Below are 20064 nucleotides of genomic sequence, written 5' to 3' on the forward strand. Positions count from 1 at the left end.
ATTCTTTTAGGCAACGGAAAGTCCAAGTCCACGTCCTGAGGTTCTTTTATCCAGGGGGTCTGGTTTTCCGTTGGTATGCCATTGCTATAGACAGCGGGCTCAAAGTTCAGAGTCCGTCGGGGAGGGTGACCATGTGCGTAGCCTAATGTTCGCAGCCTGGCCTAAGATGGAGCCCAGCTCTGTCTGTTTCCTCCTTCAGCACACGCGGTGCGGGGTCTTCCCAGTGGCTCTGAAGGAAAAGCAGACACTGTTCTGCTACAGAGATGAGCCACCTGGTGGTGGCACAGGGCTGGGGGCTCTGAGAACCCCCGACACCATCCGCTCAGAGGCTCCCATCTCCAGCGACAAGGCTGCACAGGGACCCGTGTGGCTGCCGTCCACTCCACGTCACCCCGACCCCTCCTCGCCCCAGGGGCAGCCCCTGGGGCAGATGGGGGCATCCTCTCTGTGGTCCCAGCTCCGTCCGAGGTTGCTCACACAAGCACCCCACGAAGCACCTTGGAGTTGAATCACCTCCCCCCCCCCACCTGCTCCAGTCTCCTGGCTACAGCAGAAGCAGCCACTGCCTTCTACACAGCTTTTCTGCAAAGTACAGGAGGGGCCCTCAGATAATCAATATATGTTTAAAAAACAGGAGCCGTCCAGTTATCTGTGCTGGACTGGTGGAGGGGGGTGGCTTCCAAGATGCTGACTTACAATGCATGCAAGTGAGTGCGTGGGTCCACAGGACCACGGAGCCTCCACCTGCTCCCTGGGACTGGCGCCCGACAGACAAGGTGTGGGGCTAGCCTGCCAGCAAGGGTGCGAGCTCACCCAGCTCGAGGCTGGAGGGCCACGGGGCACACCGGGGTCGGGACCTCAACGGGCACCTGGGAAACCCGGAGCCCCTCGGCATGGATCCCTTCCTCGTGTTCCGTCTCTGATCCCAACCCCAGCTGCAGCTTTGCTCTAACCGTAACCGACCTTCACCCACTCCCTGTGGACACTGCCAGGCTGTCACAGCAACCACGGGGAACACGAACTGTGAAGTTTCCCAAAGGTCACGGAAGAGATTACTAGGAACACAGAGCATTTTGCTCTCCAGGTGCTGCCCTGGGCAGTCTCTGGTCCTTGACCTCCGAGGAGATGCACAACTAGTGTGACCCTATTGGGTTCAGGGGTCAGGCCAGCTCAATGCCGGGTACCGGCAAAGAGAAAGACTGGTGGGGATTCTAACAATATGAGTGAGACCAGGGAGCAAGGGAAGGCTATGAGACAGCTGAGGGAGAAGGGGAGTTCCTCCCCACCTTAAAACACACATGCATGCATGCGCACGCACGCACACACACACACGCGCGCGCCCTTTCCTAAAAGACATCCTGTTCCAAGGCTTTCCCCCTTTCGACATTCACAAAGCTGTCACTTTGGAAACTGAGGAATGGGGTGAGTTTCTGCCCACACATCTTTTGAAATGTAGGATTCTTTTGAAAAGAGACAACAGCTCATTTCCTGATGAGTTACCCAGCTCTAGGTCAGAGACTTCCTGTCTAACACTGCGGCGAGGAACCCCTTCCCTGGGCCCTACTGAGCCTGGCTGACAGTGATGGCGAAACGCTCCTCCTAAAAGGGTCTGGCTTCCTGAGCTAGAAGTTCCCATCAAGGCTTTATAAAAGCTAGACAATATTCTATTCAGCCTGGTTTTTCCCGGGGGATGTGTTATATTTGACTAAAATAATGGCAGGTCCCGATTCCTGCTGCAGGAAGTGGGGGGGGGGGGGGGGAAGGGGAAGGAAGTCGGAATAAAACAACCCTGGGTCCCCCATCTGTCTGTAAACGAAATGTTCTTACCTGACGAAGGGGACGTGGTACGGGCGCACAAAGATGTAAAGACAGACGCCCACCAGCTGTGCCGAAGTCAAGAGAATGTACCGATGAGAGCGCGAGATGGCTTTCTGGAGCTGCTCACCCCACATCTTCCTGTTGGTGGTACTGGAGAAGAGAAAGCAACGATGCTATTCAGTTAGCTGGACGCAGGATCTCCCACCTGGAGACTCCTCCAGCCCTGAGCTGGTTCATTTTTACCAAACTGACATCGTATCACTTGCACACCTGCATTGGTGCCCTGTGAGCCTCAATCCCTATAGTGGACTATCCGCGTATCTCTGGTTGTGTTCCGCACATCCCCTCTAGCCCTGCCACCTGCCACCCAGCACAGGGCCTTACTCATAAGACCTCCACGTGTGCGTGCTAAGTCACTTCAGTCTCGTCCGACTCTTTGTGACCCCACGGACTATATGTAGCCGGCCAGACTCCTCTGTCCGTGGGATTCTCCAGGCAAGGATATACTGGAGTGAGTTGCCATTTCCTCCTCCAGGGGAATCTCCCTGGACCAAGGATCAAATCAGAGTTTCTTAGGTCTCCTGCATTGGCAGGTGGGTTCTTTACCACTAGACCTCCGAAGAACCAGGTTTTATTATTAGTTCAGAAAGTGCCTTACAATGGACTAGGAACGAAAGAGTCCAGCTGAGTTCATACCAAATGCTAATCCAGTGGTTTTCTTTCCTTTCTAGGGGTTTCTTAGAAACCTCGCCCTCTTACCTTTCCCCAGGAAATGTGAGTCAGTCCCCGCCCAGCCCAGCCCACGCCCTTGGGGCTCAGACACAAGGCAGGCAGTGGCAGCGTGATGACTCAAACCTCCAGGCCAGGCAGCGGTATCTCCTGAAGCACGGAGCCTCCCCCACCCTTCCTTCTACTCCCTCAATCAGAACGCAGGCAGCAGCACCAAGGGCCGCAAGTTAGCGGCCGCCCTGGCTCAGGACCTTACACCCCAGGCCTGGCCGCCCACCTGGCGTTGACGATGTTCCCCGCACTCAGCTCCACCATCTCTTCAAACCCCACGGCAAATATGTCAGCCGGGCTGCCGCTGTCATCTGCAGAACAAGCAGAAGACAGAGGAAATCAGGCCCGCAGGGGTGGTGCAGGCCAGCGCCCTGCGGCCTGGGCAAGCCCTCCCGGCCACAGGTGAGCACACGCCCACCTCCCTCCAGCTCCCACTGTGCGCACAGCCCTCCCCTGCCTGCATCCCAGGAACATTGCTGACCTCTCTGTGGCTTGCTCTGCAAAAGGGACGGTTTAACAGTCACCCTGAAGGGTGGTCGTGAAGTCAGAGGACACGTGGAAAGTGCCTGGACTCATAACTTCCATGTCAGCAGACCTGCCTGCCCCCCATCCACCACCCACTACGCCCGAAGCTCCTGGAGGGTGGGGGGCACTGGCACAAACCTGCGTGGTCCTCAGTCTCACAGCCCTGGGCCAGCCCCTCTGGGTTAATATCCGACTGTGGTCCTCTCCCAGGGGGCTGGTGTCCTGGGGGTCAGGGGATGGACCTGCTCTGATGAAGTCTGCCCCAGAAATGCTGGTTTACAGACCGCAGAGCTAGCAGAGGGGCTTCTCATCAGCTCTGTGTTCAGCTCTTCCTTCCCTCTAACGGGGGGCCTTCGGTGAACAGACACCCTGGAGCCACCTGCCACATCCCTCTCGACGAGCCCTAAGCCATCCCCGTGACTCCGAGCCGTGTCCTTGCAGTACCCTGCCCCCCGCCCCATGCAGACAGGCCACGGACAGTGGGAACGGGGCTCTGGGCTCTGATCATCTTCAAGGCACATTAGTGAGCACCCCACCTGCCCCCAGCACTGCACATAGCAGGCAGGGAACTGGCCCACGAGGCTTTCCAGAACCCATATGAGCAGGAGAAAAGTCAAAGGCCTAGATAAATGGCTGACTCTCAGAGAAAAAGCATGTGTTTGCATCCCGACCTCCAAGGCCGTTAAATATTACCTTGCATGACATAGGATAAAAGGTGAGGTGTCTAACCTCGCCATTATTTTATTCTTAAAAGGGGACACAACTGCTTCGTGACTGCTCAAGCAGACACGTGTCAACACGGGGGGTCTGGGAAAAGGCAGGGGTGTGTGTCCTGGGTCAGGGCGTGGGCCCAGCCAGGCATCTCACTCACTTCTTACAGCCGGAAGGTTCTAGTCATCGAAACTGAAAAAGTGCAAAATCTACGTGTGAAGAGAAAAGCGAGATTCACCGCTTGGGTAACCCTTCCAAACATTTGGAAAGGACAAGGTGCCACATATGTAACTTGCCAGACATCTTCTGGAAAGTCAGACCACAGCGTTTGCTAAACGTTCTGAGGAGTGAGATGGCGCCCAACTTCCCACTTGTGGGCGAGGCCCGCAGCGAGGGGGATCTACACCGGTCACCCTGACCCGGCAGCACTCACCTGGGGGTCCGGCGACTCGGCACAGCGAGGGTGCGTCCAGCAGCCAGTCGGCCAGCTCGGCCGTGCCCAGCAGGTTACTCCTGAATTGCTTCCCACCATTCACGTTCCAGGTGCCCACGGCCACGCGCACCGGCTTGAAATTCGTGAACTCCGACTGGCGCTCCGACATGGCTCTCAGGATCTTGGGAGTCACTATCGGGGGCACAGAAAGGGCATGTCTGGCTGCACCCCGATCCTCATGCATTTCCCCCGCACCCCCAGAAACCCAGCCAGGCCTGCTGCCGGTGAGGGACGCCGAGGCCATCCACAGGGACCAGTGGCCGTGCCTTATGAGGATGAGGCTAAATCCCACCGTGAGCAGAGCACCTCCGTGAGGTCCTTCTGCTGCAAGGTCCCCTCCACACCCTTCCCCCTGCAGAGCCACACGGGCTGTGACATCAGGTCACAGGGACGCGCGTCCTCCGCGGTCACTCCACGATCCCACGGGAATCTCATCAACGGGCTCCCTGCAGCTTCCCGCATGGAACTACGGCTCTGACACCCACCTTTGCATTCTCCCCCTTCCAGTCCAAGCACCAGCAGCAGTTTGTTCTACCCCAGACTCCAGCCTTTTAAAAACCATTACTCTGACCCCGGTCCATCCTCTAGATGGCCAAAATATATTCCATTTTTTAAACCGGGCACTTAACCCAAATCTCCATCACATATACTCCGCTATGAAATGAGACGCAGTGTACTACCCAGAGTTTCTTTCCACTTGTCCTGAGGTGGCCTTGTCTCCAGGGTTGACACGAACGTCACCTTGGCTATCAGAAGCCAAATAGGAATCTCCCCAGTAACGGAGGAATAAAAGCAGAAAAGGGGTATGAAGCCATTTTCAGCATGGGCAAACTAATTTTTCAAAAACCCCAAAAATTTCTAAGACAAGAGTTATACGCCTTTATAAGGAAAACTGCTAGGTTTCCCCTTCTTTTCCACGAACCCTATAATGTTTTACAGGCTCTAGGAAAGCGGTCCCCAACCTTTTTGGCATCAGGGACCAGTTTTCGTGGAAGATAGTTTTTCCATGGACCAGGGCAGGAATGGGGTGGAGTGGTTTCAGGATGACTCAACTGCATCACATTTATTGTGCACTTTATTTCTATTATTGTTAGATCAGCCCCACCTCATATCATGAGGCATTAGATCCTAGAGGTTGGGGACCCCTGCTCTAGGGGAGAGTAAAAGTGTTAGTCGTTCAGTCGTGTCCAACTCTTTGCGACCCCACAGACTGTAGCCCGCTGGGATGCTCTGTCCGTGGGATTTTCCAGGAAAGAATACTGGAGTGGATTGCCAGGCCCTTCTCCAGAGGATCTTCTTGATCCAGGGATTGAAACCCAGGTCTCCTGCATTGCAAGCAGATTCTTGACATCTGTGCAACCAGGGAAGCCCTAGGAGGTAAGAAGCCACTAAAAATTTCCCAAAGAAACCCCCAACTCACTTTTATGTGGAATCTTCAACACATCCCCACACACGTGCCTACAGATATATACAAACCTTAAGAAAAAATGAACTCACAGATGCAGAGAACAGTTGCCAGAGGCTGGGGTGGAAGTAAGGGGTAGTGAATCAAAGTGGTCAAAAGGTACAAACTTCTAGCTATAAAATAAGAAGCCTGGGGATGTGATGTACAGAGCGATGATTGTAGCTAACAGCACTGTATTATACATTCAAAAGCTGCTGAGAGTAGATCTTAAAAATACTCATCACAAGGGAAAAAAAAACTTTTGTAACTATGTGTGGTAATGGATGTGAACTAGAATTATCATGGTGATGACCAACCCAGATAGCATATTTAAAAGAAGAGACATTACTTTGTCCACAAAGGTCCATCTAGTCAAGGCTATGGTTTTTCCAATAGTCCTCTATGGATGTGAGAGTTGGACTATAAAGAAAGCTGAGCGTCGAAGAATTGATGCTTTTGAACTGTAGTGTTGGAGAAGACTCTTGAGAGTCCCTTGGACTGCAAGGAGATCCAACCAGCCCATCCTAAAGCAGATCAGTCCTCAGTGTTCATTAGAAGCACTGATGTTGAAGATGAAACTCCAATACTTTGGCCACCTGATGCGAAGAGCTGACTCATTGGAAAAGACCCTGATGCTGGGAAAGATAGAGGGCAGGAGGAGAAGGGGATGACAGAGGATGAGATGGTTGGATGGCATCTCCGACTTGATGGACATGGGTTTGGTTAAACTCTGGGAGTTGGAGATGGACAGGGAGGCCTGGCGTGCTGCAGTTCATGGGGTCGCAAGGAGTCGGACACGACTGAGCGACTGAACTGAAGTGATTTCGCAACACATACAAATCGCAAATCATTAATGTTATACACCTGAAACTAATATGTCAAGTATGACTAATTAAAAAAAAAAAGAAAAAAAGAAAGAAACCTCCAGCTACTGAGGGAACCATGACAGTCCTGTCCCTAAGCGTGGAAGGTAGCCTACCTACTGGAAGATTTCTAGGGTCCCAGGTCATAACAGAAACAGGAGGCTACCCTCAGGGGAAAGTCCCCACAAATGACACGTGGCAATGGGACCAAGAACGCTTTCTAGTGAGAAAGATCCCTGGAGTAAGTTAACATTCAAAGACATCAGTTCCTGGGGAGCCCACTCTCTCTCCCCCAGCCTCTCGGTTTAGAAAACAGTCCAAACTAACAAAGAAGGAGCGTGAGTACTTCCATGAGTCCAGAAGAACAGGCTCCTGGGAACCAGAGTGACAGCTGGTACCATGTAAATAATTTTATCTTCTGTATATTGTGGAGCTCAACCTTCGGGGTGGGGAGGGACTGCTCCTCCTGGGGTTAAGCCAGTTCTCAGACTCAGCCGGAGCCTGTTCCGCACACACAACCACTCCTGAGCTGCGCCTCCTCTTTCCGGCCCCCACTCCCTGGAGGCGATGTCCTCCCAACAAGGAGATCCAACCAGTCCATCCTAAAGGAAATCCACCCTGAATATTCATTGGAAGGACTGATGCTGAAGCTCCAATACTTAGGCCACCTGATGCAAAGAGCTGACTCACTGGAAAAGAATCTAATGCTGGGAAAGATTGAGGGCAGGAGGAGAAGGGGGCAACAGAGGATGAGGTGGTTGGATGGCATCACAGACTCAATGGACATGAGTCTGAGCAAACTTGGAGATAGTGAAGGACAGGGAAGCCTGATGTGCTGAAGTCCATGGGGCTGCAGAGTCAGATACAACTGAGCGACTGAACATCATGATACCTGGACAAGGTACCATCCGCATAGAGCCCATGACTGTAGCCCAAAGCTCCACAGAGTTACTCCAGCCAGCTAGTGCCACACTGTCTACCCTGCCCAGCTTTTCCTATGAAAACCCCAATAACAACCATGGCTTAAGTGCCCTTCTGCCTTCTGACCACCCTGGGGTTCTCTATGTGGCCTCACGCAGCATCTCCAGGACTTGCGAGGGAAATGACTGTGTTCTCCTGAGCCTCTCCTCAGCCTCTGCTTGCAGCTGCACCTGGCTGAGCATCTCACACAAAACACGGCAGCTGGCCGCTTAGATCAGCTGGTCAGACCATGAGACGGGTCAAGCTGGGGTCAAGGATCAGATTCTGAGCACAGAAGCTCGCTTGCTCAGGGGCTGCCAGCCACATGTCATCTAGGAGTATGTGAGGGTAGCCAGGCTGGCTGGACTCGCCACATGCCCTCTGGATGGCAGGGCAGCCAGACGCGTACCACCCCGCCCAGTTCCAGGCGAGCGGGAGCCCCTCACCCAGCAGGGCCGGGTTGTCCAGCAGCATCCTCCCTTTGTCCGCAGACTCCTCGCTGTAGACGTCCCCGACCAGCAGCAGCTTGATGGCCTCCTGCTTCACCCCGTCGAAGAAGTTGGACTGGATCGTGCGAGACACGGACCGGGCTCCGTCCTTCAACTTGCCCACCTGCCACCGGCCAGACAACGGACAGACAGACAGACAGACGTGAGAGGGGCCCGCATGGGCCCCCACCTGCCCACCACCCCCGGGGCCTGGCCCTACCTTGGCCTTCCCCTCCAGGGCCCGGCTGCCCGTGAACATCTTGCTCAGGCTATGCCCGTTCAGAGACCACATGGCCTTGAAGGACTCCACGAAGCGGTCAGCGATGGGCCTTGAGTTCACCCCGAGGCTCTCGAGCTGCAGATGGAGGACCTGGGAGAGGCAGAGGGGCCAGCGGTCACTGACATCCCCCCCAGAAGCTGCCCACGGCACCATCCCGCCGTGAGCTCCTACTCAGGGATTGCGGGGCTGAGTCTGCGCCCTCAGAGGACAGGGCCCCCTCGCAGCAGAGGATGGGGCTTCCCGCCATGGTCCATCTGACTTCATCTACACCACCCAGCCCTCCCCTGATGCCCCCAGCAAGCAGGACAGCCAAGGCTGGATGGCGGGCATCACTGACCCCATGCCTCCTCCCAGCAGGGAGCCAGAAGAAGTCATCCGGGCAGCAGGCTGCAAACCCAGCCTCACCTTCAGGCAGCCTTACTCTGCCTTCATCCATGGAAAGGTCCACAGCAATCCCGACACCCTATCTTTTCTCCAGGTGTCACCTGTGGACCACTGTGTCTCGGGTGCCTTCCGAAGAGCGTGTGAAAGGCCCATCACGGCACCGGCCACCTGGCCACTCAGTGAGACCCCTCTCTAGATGTCGGGCACATGGCTGCCCCTCCCCACAGTGGCCACAAGAGCCCACGAGGGTGCTGAGCCCAGTCCATCCCCCGACGGCCCAGGACAGGTCACGGACGGCCCGAGAGACAAACCTCGAGGGCGATGAAGCTTTGCACCGCGTTGGTTCGGTCCAGGCAGTCGAGACAGTTCATCCGCAAAGTGCCTTTCTGAAAACTTAGGAAACCAACGGATACGAGTTACAAGTTGTGCTGGAAGAAGCCGTGGCTATGGCACAGTGGCCTGTGGGGCTGCAGGCCCTCAAGGAAACTCGTCAAGAGAGGACCCCTCACCTCCCGCCTGGTCGCCCACCACCACGGACAGCCCACTCCTGCAGCCCGGAGTCACCGGCATGACACAGACAAGCAGATCCTAGGCTGCCTGCCTGGCTCTGTCTTTCCCACGGAAACCCCAGTGGAGGCTCCCCGACGGCACACGTCACAGGTCTGCCCACCGGTGGAAGCAGGAGCAGCGAGGTCGGGGGGTGGTGCGTTCCCGGGAGAGGCCCGCCCCTTGGCCAGCCCACCCGGCGGGAGGGCAGGACACAGCTGAGACTCACCGGGGACTTACATTCTCGCCCCTGGTGAACACGTCAAAGTCATCCCAGTGCAGCTTCAAGTGGGGCCGCAGGAGGTTCTCCAATTTCTCGAGCTTCCCACCTTTGGCAAACTGATGGAAGTCAAAGTTGATCATAGGCGTGTCGCCGGCGTGGCAGGAAGCCCAGAGCAGCTTCTGAAAGGGGATGGGAGAGGGTGGCAGGGCATCTGACCACTTAACCGCATCACTCATCAGGGCCCGGGGGCTCGGCCTGAAGGGTTAGGTGGGACCAGGTGGTTAACCAGCCCTGACCCGGAAAGGGGCAGCACAGAACACGACCCCGGGGACGAAACCACAAAGCGCGTCTCGCCTGCAGAAAGGCTGGAGGTCCACCTCAGACGGAAGACAGCCAGACTGTGGCTCTGTGGCTCTGTGGCTCTGCCCTGTGCCTCCTCGGGGCAGCCCCGGGCCCAGCAGGGACGTCGCCTCCCACAGGGCTCTCCGGAGGGCGCCCGCGGGGAAGGACAGCTCCATTCTGCAGGGCCCGCAGTGCCCAGCACCCCAGGACCTGGGGCAGTGAAGCAGGTTGCGGAGCTCGTAATCCAGCTCCCGTTGCCCTGGTAACCAGTCTCATCCCTACAAGCCAAGCCTCCAGGAGGGTCCTCCAGGCCGTCTGGGGATGAGGGGAGGTCCGGCCCAGTGAAACCCCAGAGTGAAGAAGACAGGGGCTTCAGGGCCTCCCGGGGCTTGGATCCGACAGGTGAGCTGGACTGAAGGTGAGGCCGGAGGTGGGGAAGCACACAGGTGGGTGCCGGGCAAAGGTCTGCCCTCCACACCGGGTACCCCAGCGCTCTCACCAGGCAGCCCTGGGGGCCAAGGATGATGTGCTGCCATCCCAGGGCACCCTCCCGTGTCACTTCAGGTCAGACTTGTCCACCACGTGGTCAGACTTGTCCACCATGTGCCCAGCCAGAGTCTAGTCCTTAAAGGGCTAGAAGGGCTTTGGGTGGTCTGGTCCCTACGACTCTGAGGGCCTGTCCCCCACACATTAGATGCAAATCAACACACAACCATCGATATCAAGGTCGTCTTGCTGTGAGGTCATCAGCTGACCCAAAGCAGGCATGCTTGGTGGCTTCGTGAGCTGAAGTGCCTTGTCCCCTGTGGCCCGAGAGCCACGGGACACAGACCAGCTGCCGGTGTGTGGACCTCAGCGTGGCGGAATCGACAGGCTGTCGAGGGAACTCCTTTGATGTGACTCCAGTGGGGACCGTGACCCAGGCTCTCCAGGTAGTGTCTGCCTCTCAGCTCCTCCCTGCCCAGAAGCCTGGCCTCCTGCACTGGGTCCCAGGTCTGCCGTCGATATTTGCCTTTCTGGCCCGGGGGGCCACCATCTGCTAGGGTCAGCTAAGACCACCTTCTCCCCAAAATCGAGGCACAAAGGGGGAAAGATTCTTCAGGGTTTTTTTTTTTTTCCCCTTCTTCTACCTTAAAATAAGCTGCCAACACTGCTGCCAAGATGGATGGGAGGGGAGATACTTGTCAAGCTTGTTGCCCATAGCAACAAACCAAACAGGAAAAGCAGGTCTGGCCAAGTGAAACTGGCCACCAGAAAGTCTGCTTCAAGCACGGGGCTTCCCCAAGCAGCGGGAAAGGCACACCCAGTGGATTCAGCTTCCACTGGCCAGGGGCCAGGACCACAGGGGACACGCTTCCTGTGAAGTGAGGGCTGACTTCACACTCTCCATAAGGGGCTTCCCTGAGCTCTGAACAACCACAGGGTTTTTTTCTTTCCCATTCAGCAGGGGACACAGGCTGAAAGAACTGTGTAGGCCCACAGCCCACTCAGTCCAGAGAAGGCTGAATGCATACGGGGGCACTGGGGACAGGGAGAGATGCTTGGAGGTGGGTGGAGCCTTCTGCTCATGGCCCCCTCCCCATCCAGGGCTTCTTGCTGCACCTTCTGGGGGGGTGCCGGGGTGGGGGGGAACCGTGCCAAAAGTCACGGGGAATCCACAGAGAGCTGGGGACAGTGAGCAGCTTCGGGGAGGCAGCCCAAACAAGGCTGGATGACGACTCCAAGGCTCCAAGTTCACAGGAGGAAATTATGTTAGGCTGCTTGAGTTAAACCCAGCAGGGGCTCTGAAGAGCTACTTAGGCACAAGTGTCCTGTGGGTGTTTGTGTGGACTTGCCAGTGGCTGGGACCGGCCGCTGAGGGGGTCAGGGATGCACGGGGTGGAGCCCAAACTTACGCGTGCATGCATGTATGCGTGCACGCGTGTGTATGTTCGTCCAAGAGTGATGGGGAAAGGCCCGGCCGTGCTGAGTCCTCAATGACCCAGTGGGGAGAAAAGGCAGCTGGAGCTAGGAGATGCTCTGTTCTCCTTCTTAGCAGATTCATCCAACCACGGCTTCACGAAAATTAAACATCATTCGTCAGGAGCCCAGATCACTTAATGCTGAAGCTCTGATGGAAAAAAATCTCCCCAAACATGGGAGAGCAGGCCGCTATCTCCAGTCCCCAGGGAAGCCCACCCTGAGCAGGGCGCCCCCCACCCCCTCTCCTGGCCTCGCCCCAGGGCGGGAGCCTGTTACCTTGAAGGCTCTGTTGAGTACTTCCTCTCCACCTCTGCTGCCCAGCAGGTTCACGACCACCTGCTTCCCGTATTGCTCCTTCAGAAGCACCATATGCCTGCAACACAGCAGGACAGTCGGTGATGCCCCGCCCCTGGGGCACACACTGACCCCGCCCTCGAGGGCCCTGGCTGGGCACTAGCAGTCCAGGATGAGCTGGCCCCAGGAAAGGCTCCGAGAGGAGCAGCAGATCAGATTTCTGAACACGCATGGGGTCAGACAAGGATACGCCGGACTTCTATACAGTACCCCTGTAAATCCAGAACTGCTAACCTGCCTCTCATCAACAGAGCCTCATAAACGCAATGTGCGTATCTCCAAAGTTAATCTATTTCACCTGGTACTTTCTCAAATCTAGAAAAACTGGTAGGGGAGCCATCAACCTCGGGGCCCAGTCTTCTCATATAAGTGCTGCATTTCGTGATATTTAACCTCAGCAAGAAGGTTATAAGAAAATTTCCATCTTTAGGAAAATTCTTTGCATATCAGAGACTATTACACATATACTGAAATAGTAGGGGGAGACTCCAATATTCTTACCACCAGCTATTGAAAAGTAACTATAATTTTACTAATGTTAGAAATAGTTAAATGTAGCTTTTAAAAAAATAGGGAAAAGACATAATGCAAAAAACAGACATAAAACTGATTTAGTAATGCAATCTTTACATCTGAAACTAGAAAAAAATTGGAAGACAACACAGGACAATGTTAAAAGTGGTGGAGCTTTATGTGTTTTTAGATTCTTTTCTTCTTTAAACAGTTTTGCATTTTCCCAGTGTCTACAATAACATTTCTCATAAATGGAATATCTTAAAGTTAATCATCAGAAAAGAACCATTTTGGCCCCACAAGCAGGAAAAAAAAAAAAAAAAAACACAAAAAGCCTGTCTTACTAGCTCTGAGGGACAACACCACAGAGAAGAACAAGGATTTGAAAATGGGCAGTCTGTGCTGCTCTGCAGATGGCTGACGATAAGCCTGCCTGCTCATCTTCAGATGAGCTTCTGTCTCCGTTGAGAGGAATTCTCCCAGGGACATGGTCCTGGCAACCCTGCCTTGCTGCAGTCCCTCCCCCAGGAAGATGCAGGGCTGGATCAGATCTGGGCGATGGGAGCCTTCGCAGAAGCCAGCAGGCTGTGCCCCGTCCCTGAAGACAGGCGGCCCTGGGGGGCAGGTGCTGGAAGAACAGGACATGCGTGGCCTGGCCACTCTGGGCTCTGTGGTTCTTCCTGCCCAGAGAAGGTGCGTCCTGGCCTGAGGTCTGACATGTGGAGTCGGAGCAAGGCCTGCTCAGGTGAGGAGTAACATGCTAATTGGGGGACACAGGTGGGCTGGTATTATCAATTTTAAGATGAAGAAGAAGGTTGCAAGCCAATTTAAAGTCCAAATGAAGCTTCAGATAGCATGATTAGAACACTTAAAAAATTACTTTGAAAATTATTATTATAGCCATTAAGATCACTTTAAAATTAGCATTCAGAGTAAAAACAACATATATTTTAAGAAGCTAATAACTTTCAAGTACAAATTACCAAGAGTTCAGGTTAGTGATGGCTTTTCTTAAGCTAGCTGAAAAATAGGAAGCACGGAATGATCCAATCTGTGTTTTAAAAAATTAACTATGTGTGATCCAGAATTGAGAAGGGGATGACAGAGGATGAGATGATTGGATGGCATCACAGTCTCGACGGACACAAGTTTGAGCAAGTTTCAGGGGTTGGTGATGGACAAGGAAGCCTGGTGTGCTGTTGTCCATGGGATCACAAACAGTTGGACATGACTGAGCAACTGAATTGAATCAGAATTTATTCCAGAATGACACATAAAAACTAACAGTGGGAATTGCGAGTTAGGGCACTTCTGCCTTTTCCCTCATACCTTTCTATACCATGACTTTGTAAAGCCTCGGAATACATTACTTCAAAAACAAAATGAAACTGGCTTAGAAATACCCTATAATTTAGATGATCCCTTATTAACTATGACAAATAGATAAGAGCGTCACTGCAAAAGGAATGGATAAAACAATTGCAAAGTGTTACCTGAGCAATTTATTAATGAACCTGCAGGGAAACCTGAGAGCAAGGAAAACATTCCATTTTGTAAACTGCCTTTTGGGAAAAAGAACCAGAATGAAAGGCAGATTCAGAGTACAGATTTGGAGTCTCCCCCTTCTGGCCACTCCCTGGCCCCCAGTCCCACTGTCTGATAGGAGGAAGGATGGACTTGACGACCCTACCTGTCGAAGGCAGGGGCGCTGGCCTCCAGGCCTCTGCTGAGTCTCAGATGATGGGAGCCAACCTAAATCAAAGAGAGACGATGCTGGTGAGTCCTCCGGCCCAGGACGCAATCGCCTTTCCGTTCACCCTCCGCCACCAGCTAGGCCAGAGCAGCAGCACCTCAGTCCCTCCGTGCTCCATTTGTAGCTCAGGTCGGCCAGGCCCTGAACCCGAGTCCGGCTCTGCTCTGGCCCCTATCCTAAGTGCCGCATGGACCACGCCGGCTGGACTCATCCACAGCAGACAGACCACGAGGCCCACGGTGGATCCACAAACCCTTCCGTGGGGCAGAGATGCGGCCCAGCCAACCGGGAGAGAGAAACCAGCCTCCAGACTCTTCTGCGAGGCCAGGCACCTCGACTGCCCCTCAAATCTGAGCTGTCATAACTACCCGCAAACGAATCTGCCTTACTGTCTAGAACTACTTAGTTCACATCAGCAGCTTAAAACGCAAACTTGAAACTAGGCGGTTATTGGTGGAGGGCCTCTGTCGCTGGACAAATCTAAGACAACCTGATGTGGAACAGTGTTAAGGACAGTAGTGGATTATAACCTGATGAATAGAACAGGAATCCAGGAACATCTACAGAGGCGAGCTGGCTGGATGAGTGGATAGATAGATAGATGTGGGCAGGTGGGTGGGGAGGTGGCCACCTGGTGAGATGGCTAGTGGGGATGGATAGAAGGGAGGGTTTTTACAGCAAATACCAACCAATAAGCACAGAGGGAGTGATGGGAAATCATCACCTTATAACCATCCCGGGAAAAAACTGTTCGGCAAAAATCATCCATTGACCATACACATCTTAAAGGGAGTTTGATGAGGAGTAGGATATTTGCATGGTCACAAAGTGTCTCCCGTAAATTGCTTCTTGGTTGAAAAGTAAGGCATATTAAATAGAGAAACGGAAGAATACCTTGCCCAGGTGATCGAAAGTAATATCACGGATGAGGGGCCAGGGACACTGTGGGCTCCCAGACAGGACGGACTTTCTGAGGATGTGGTCCTTGGGCAGAAGTGGGCCTGGGATGCTCTCTGGAAGGTCACTCTTCCTCCGTCACCTGGACAAGCCTTTAGTCCGGCTGCCCGAGGCCTCACGTCCTGCCTCCCCATGCTGGGCCCTGCCTCTGCTCCTGCCTGGCTAGGACACTGACCTGCAACTCTCCTCTCCAATGTCACTTAGTCCTGAGGCCGCTGTGGGTCAGAGCCGCAGGGAGCAGCTTCTGGCAGGGCTGGAAAGAAACCACTGCTGGCCCCGCACACAGGAACTGACCTCGCTGCTTTTTTTAGTCTCCCTCCTCCTCCCCCAGACAGCTGGACACGTGGCCAACCAGCCCCGTCTGGTCCCTAAAGCCAGAGGTGCAATCCTAAACGCTCCAGGCTGGGCCTAAGGGAATGGCTGGAAGAACAGCGCCTGGCTGGGTGGACACGGAGTCTCCACCAGCTCTTGAGAGGGTCCCAGAGCCACAAAGGGCATCTTGGAACATCTCCCCACACCTCCCCTAGTTAAAGATGCCAGCCCCTCTGGTCTGGATCCTTGCAATCCTCCTATCTGGTGGCGTTACCTTTATCTTCACAAGCCATGGTGTGTCCCAGCTCCACGGTTAAGCCGTTAGCTTTAAATCAGCCATGATGGGAGTATTTATACTACAAAAATGGGCAAGGGCAACAAACCCAAACTTCTCCCTCCTGGCCCCAGAAAAACTGGTTTACCACCATAACCTTGAGTGGTTCCCAAGCCTTCTGCACACTGGAACCATCTAAGCATCTTCAAAACAGCATGGATGGCTGCTCCCGCCCGTGGTGATATGACTGGGAAAGCACGTGCCCTAAGCACCAGGAATTTTATGAGCTGCCCAGTGGTTTTAACGTGCAGCAGTTTGGGCCCCAATGGGGCAAAATTCAAACTTCTCAGTGTAACGTACAAAGCCCACGTTCATCGGGACCTCGCTGGCCTCTCCAGCCTCACCTTTCACCACAAGCCTGTCCCCCAGGCCGAGCGGTAGGTGGCCGAGCCAGCACGGTTCCTGGATGTGGCCTGACACAGGGGTTGCAACATCTGCGTCGTGGTCCCCTCTGCCTTCCTGGCCGGGGTGATCCCACTCCATCCCTCCCGGGTGAGTTCAGACACCCACCCCCGCAGCACACGGACCTAAGCCGCCCTCTCCCAGCTCTGCTCACACCACACCATCACATCCCGTCCCCTCCTCCCCGACGGCAGGGGCAACCTCTGGTGTCAAGTGTCTGAACATACCGGACGTGCGATGAGAGTCTGCAGGATGAGTAAATGTCTTCCCCGGGGGTGTGTATGAGGGCTAGGTGGTGGAAGAGCCAGGAGACTGGTCCTCGCGCTGCACGTGAACTCAGAGAGGTGAGGACACTGTCGCTACACCACACAGCATCCTCGTGGGGACTTACTGTGAAACTGCTGCTCGACTCACAGGACGCAAAGAGCCACCTCTCTCCTGGTGCAACTTGGGCTTTTGTCTCTGCATGTGTCTCTTTGCGACCCTACGGACTGTAGCCCGCCAGGCTCCTCCATCCATGGGATTTCAGGCAAGAGTACCGGAGTGGGTTGCTATTTCCTTCTCCACATCTTACAGGGAGGAGGACGCTAAAGCGACAAGAGCAGCAAAGTCTTCTAACGAACCCTATATAAAAACATAACTAAAGAGACCAGACCGGAAGAGCAACTAGCTTTCGATGTGGCCCTTTATAAACAGCACAACTTGCTGACGTAACAAAGATGAATTGTGAAAGGAACATGGTTGTTGGAAACAACCCAGTCGGGACCCAGGAGTTTGCAAGGAAGGTCCTGGGCCTGTGAAACGTGTAGACAAATCACCATCCACAGACCTCTCTGCATACCCCCATACCCACCCGACCACCCCACCACCCCACCAGGGCTCAACTGCTCCCTGGGGCAAGTGTAAAGCCTGCAACATTGTAACTTAAAAGGCAAGCTATTCACCCCCAAATCTTTGCACTGTTCATCTAACCTAAGTGAAGATGGAGTGAGAATTTTTCAAAATGGAAAAAACCACCAGGACTGATCATCAGACTTGCTACTGATAGTCCAGGTAAGGTGACTGACAGCTAACGCCCTGCAAAGAGGATCTCATTTGCCTCTGATGTGGAATAATATTTAGAGGGTAAACATGGGTAACAAAGCCAAAGGTTAGAAAATCCTTAAGATGCATAAACACTGAAGTCTTTTGAAACTTATTTTGAAGGAACCACGAAGGCTGTGGAGGAGCCTTAACAAGCGTGATGAGTCTAAGAGGTGCTATAGCCACAGAAAAGCGAGCCACCCAAGGTCCACAGATGCTGGTCCAAGTCAGACTGGGAGATGGTTGCTCCATGGCAGGGTCAGGCTGCATCGAGAGCATCTGCAGGTTCAACGTGAAGACTGAAATTAAAGGGAATGACAAGCTTTGTTTTCAGAAGAGGGAGACCAGAGTGTGGAGAGTCCTAGAACAGACAGAGAGGGTGAAGGAAGGTCCTGGAGAAGATGAAGTGGAGAAAGGGGAACCATGAAGGTCCGAGGACGCAGACTTCATGTGGCAACTATTCAAGGCAAGGAGAAACTAGCTAATGATGATGATGATGATGATGATGGAGCCATCCCAAATCATGACCTCGAGCCTGGAAGAGGAACCCCAAACTGGGTGAGAGGCTGAAATGGATGAATTTCTAAAGGTCCTTCCCAAATTCTAAGATGCTCTCATAACCACCCCCCCCCCGCCACATCTAAAGAAAATTAAACTTCAAAACCCCTTTTAGAATGTCTAGAATAGGCAAATCATAGAGACAAAAAATAGATGAGTGGTTGCCGAGGCCTTGGGTAGGGCTGGAGGGAATGGGGAGTGACCACTGATGGGCGCAGGATTTTCTCGGTGGTGAAGAATGTGTTCTCAAATTAGACCACGGTGATGGTTACACAACTCTGTAAATGGACTAAAACCCAGAGAACTGCACACTTCACAGGCTTCTCCGGGTTTCTCTGTGTAAATTATATCTCAGCTGAGCTGTTTAAAAACACAGCTCTCTCGGGACAGGCTCCAGAGAACACTCCATCCGTCCCCGGGAGTGCCTTTCTCTGCAGCCACTTAAAGCCACCAGCTGCCGCATGCGTCTTAGGTGTTCCTTTCTGTTGGAGAAACTGTATGTTCTCAGAGCGTTTCCCAAAGAACTCAGAGCCCCATGTAAGACATTCGCCCACCTGTCTCCCCGAAGGGTAGACAAGCTTCCTCTCCACGGCTGCCAACTGCATGATGACACCGTGAGGGCAAGGTGCTCACAGCTGAGGCCAGGTCAGGTCAAGGGCGGTGAGACCCAGCATGTCCAACACTCCCAAGGACCTGGAAGGTGGCCCTGGGCCTTGAGCCCTCGGGAAGAAGGGCCAAGGCCATGGAAGCCTGGCACAGGGGTCTCCTGAGGGCACCCATGTCCCCTCTGGCCAGGGAGGAAGGTCCAGGGGGATTGGCATGGAGGGATCTCAGGTCCACATGGCCCAGACCCTCCCGGGTAGGAACTCACTCAATGGGGCTGAGTGCTGTTCGGTTGACAACAAATGTGTACTTGGCCTTACACCCTGAACACTTCCCAGGAGACACAAGGCCAAACAGCCCTGGCACCACCTAGAGCCCCATGTGGGACAGCGAGGGGTATTTTTAGAAATCACGAGAAACCTGTGTGTAGTTCTCACGTGGCCCAGCAACAGGCACCTCCAAAGGCCAGACCTGCCGCACAGCCGCTGGCGCCCCCAAAACCTTCCAAAGCTTCCCAGGAGGGTCACAGGTCTCAGAGGACATCGAAGGCCACGTTCTCAATGCACTGAACTGGGGTCTGAGCGAAGGGAATAGCAATCACACGACGTGGTCCACTTACCCACAGAGACCTCCCACCTCACCAGTGTCATCAGGGAGCTCGAGGTGGGAAAATCACACAATATATACAGCATCTCTGTGTACAACCCCACACACACGTGCAATGCTCACACACACACGTGCGCAGTCACGCACACGTGCACACTGACAGCTCAGCTCAATCTAGCTGGGCTGGGGAGAAAGACCCGAAACTGTGCCAGGAAAGAAATGCGATGAAACAACCCACACCGGTGTGCAAGAGCAGGTGAACAAGGACATGCCCAGACAGGCTTTCTGATCACTTACCTGAAGCCCTGGCTGCTCCCAAAACAGCGGAACGGAGCCTCTGATCTGGACAAAAGACGACACGCCATCATCCATGTAAATCGTCTGCACCGCAGGGAGACAGAAGGGGAGAGGTATTCTTCAATGAAAGTGAATGTCCCGGGGCCGGGTAACAGGATCCGGCTGCTGAGACCCGACACCAGCCAGAGCGAAGGGCGGCCGTGGGCTGGGGCGCCCTCTGCCCCTCGCCCCCGCCTGGCCAAGCCGCTCCCCACCCTGCAGGCCAGCCCAACTCACGGGCCTGCTGGCCAACCCCCAGCCTCCAAGGATGGATGGGAATCCCCACAACCTGACCCACCTTCCCCCAAAAGCCCCGCAGTCCCCTCCCCAGCAGGTTCAGGAACAAAAGCAGACAGGCTCTGGGACTTAACTAAGACCTTCCTGGAAGCCCTCGGCTGCCAGCCAGTCAGCTGGTCAAGCAGCAGGCGCCACTG

The 20064-nt window shown here is 54.3% G+C and overlaps 1 protein-coding gene across 5 annotated transcripts in view; it reads right to left on the minus strand.

Moving 5' to 3' along the window:
• The window catches only part of SYNJ2 (synaptojanin 2), a 105298-nt gene that overhangs the window by 28619 nt on the left and 56615 nt on the right, over positions 1-20064 (minus strand). For all 5 annotated transcript variants that reach the window (XR_011485571.1, XR_011485570.1, XM_070461302.1 and 2 more), the window contains exons 5-14: positions 19592-19675; positions 14377-14438; positions 12096-12192; positions 9522-9694; positions 9058-9139; positions 8303-8452; positions 8041-8206; positions 4268-4459; positions 2825-2909; positions 1828-1968 (exon numbers count right to left, since the gene is read on the minus strand). Coding sequence is in view for 3 of the 5 variants with exons in the window: in XM_070461302.1 (XP_070317403.1) it covers positions 1828-1968; positions 2825-2909; positions 4268-4459; positions 8041-8206; positions 8303-8452; positions 9058-9139; positions 9522-9694; positions 12096-12192; positions 14377-14438; positions 19592-19675 (1232 nt within the window). In the remaining 2 variants the exon portion in view is untranslated. The remainder of the gene's footprint in view (positions 1-1827; positions 1969-2824; positions 2910-4267; positions 4460-8040; positions 8207-8302; positions 8453-9057; positions 9140-9521; positions 9695-12095; positions 12193-14376; positions 14439-19591; positions 19676-20064) is intronic.

The sequence above is a fragment of the Odocoileus virginianus genome, chromosome 34 (assembly GCF_023699985.2).
Source record: "Odocoileus virginianus isolate 20LAN1187 ecotype Illinois chromosome 34, Ovbor_1.2, whole genome shotgun sequence".
In the NCBI taxonomy this organism is placed as follows: domain Eukaryota; kingdom Metazoa; phylum Chordata; class Mammalia; order Artiodactyla; family Cervidae; genus Odocoileus; species Odocoileus virginianus.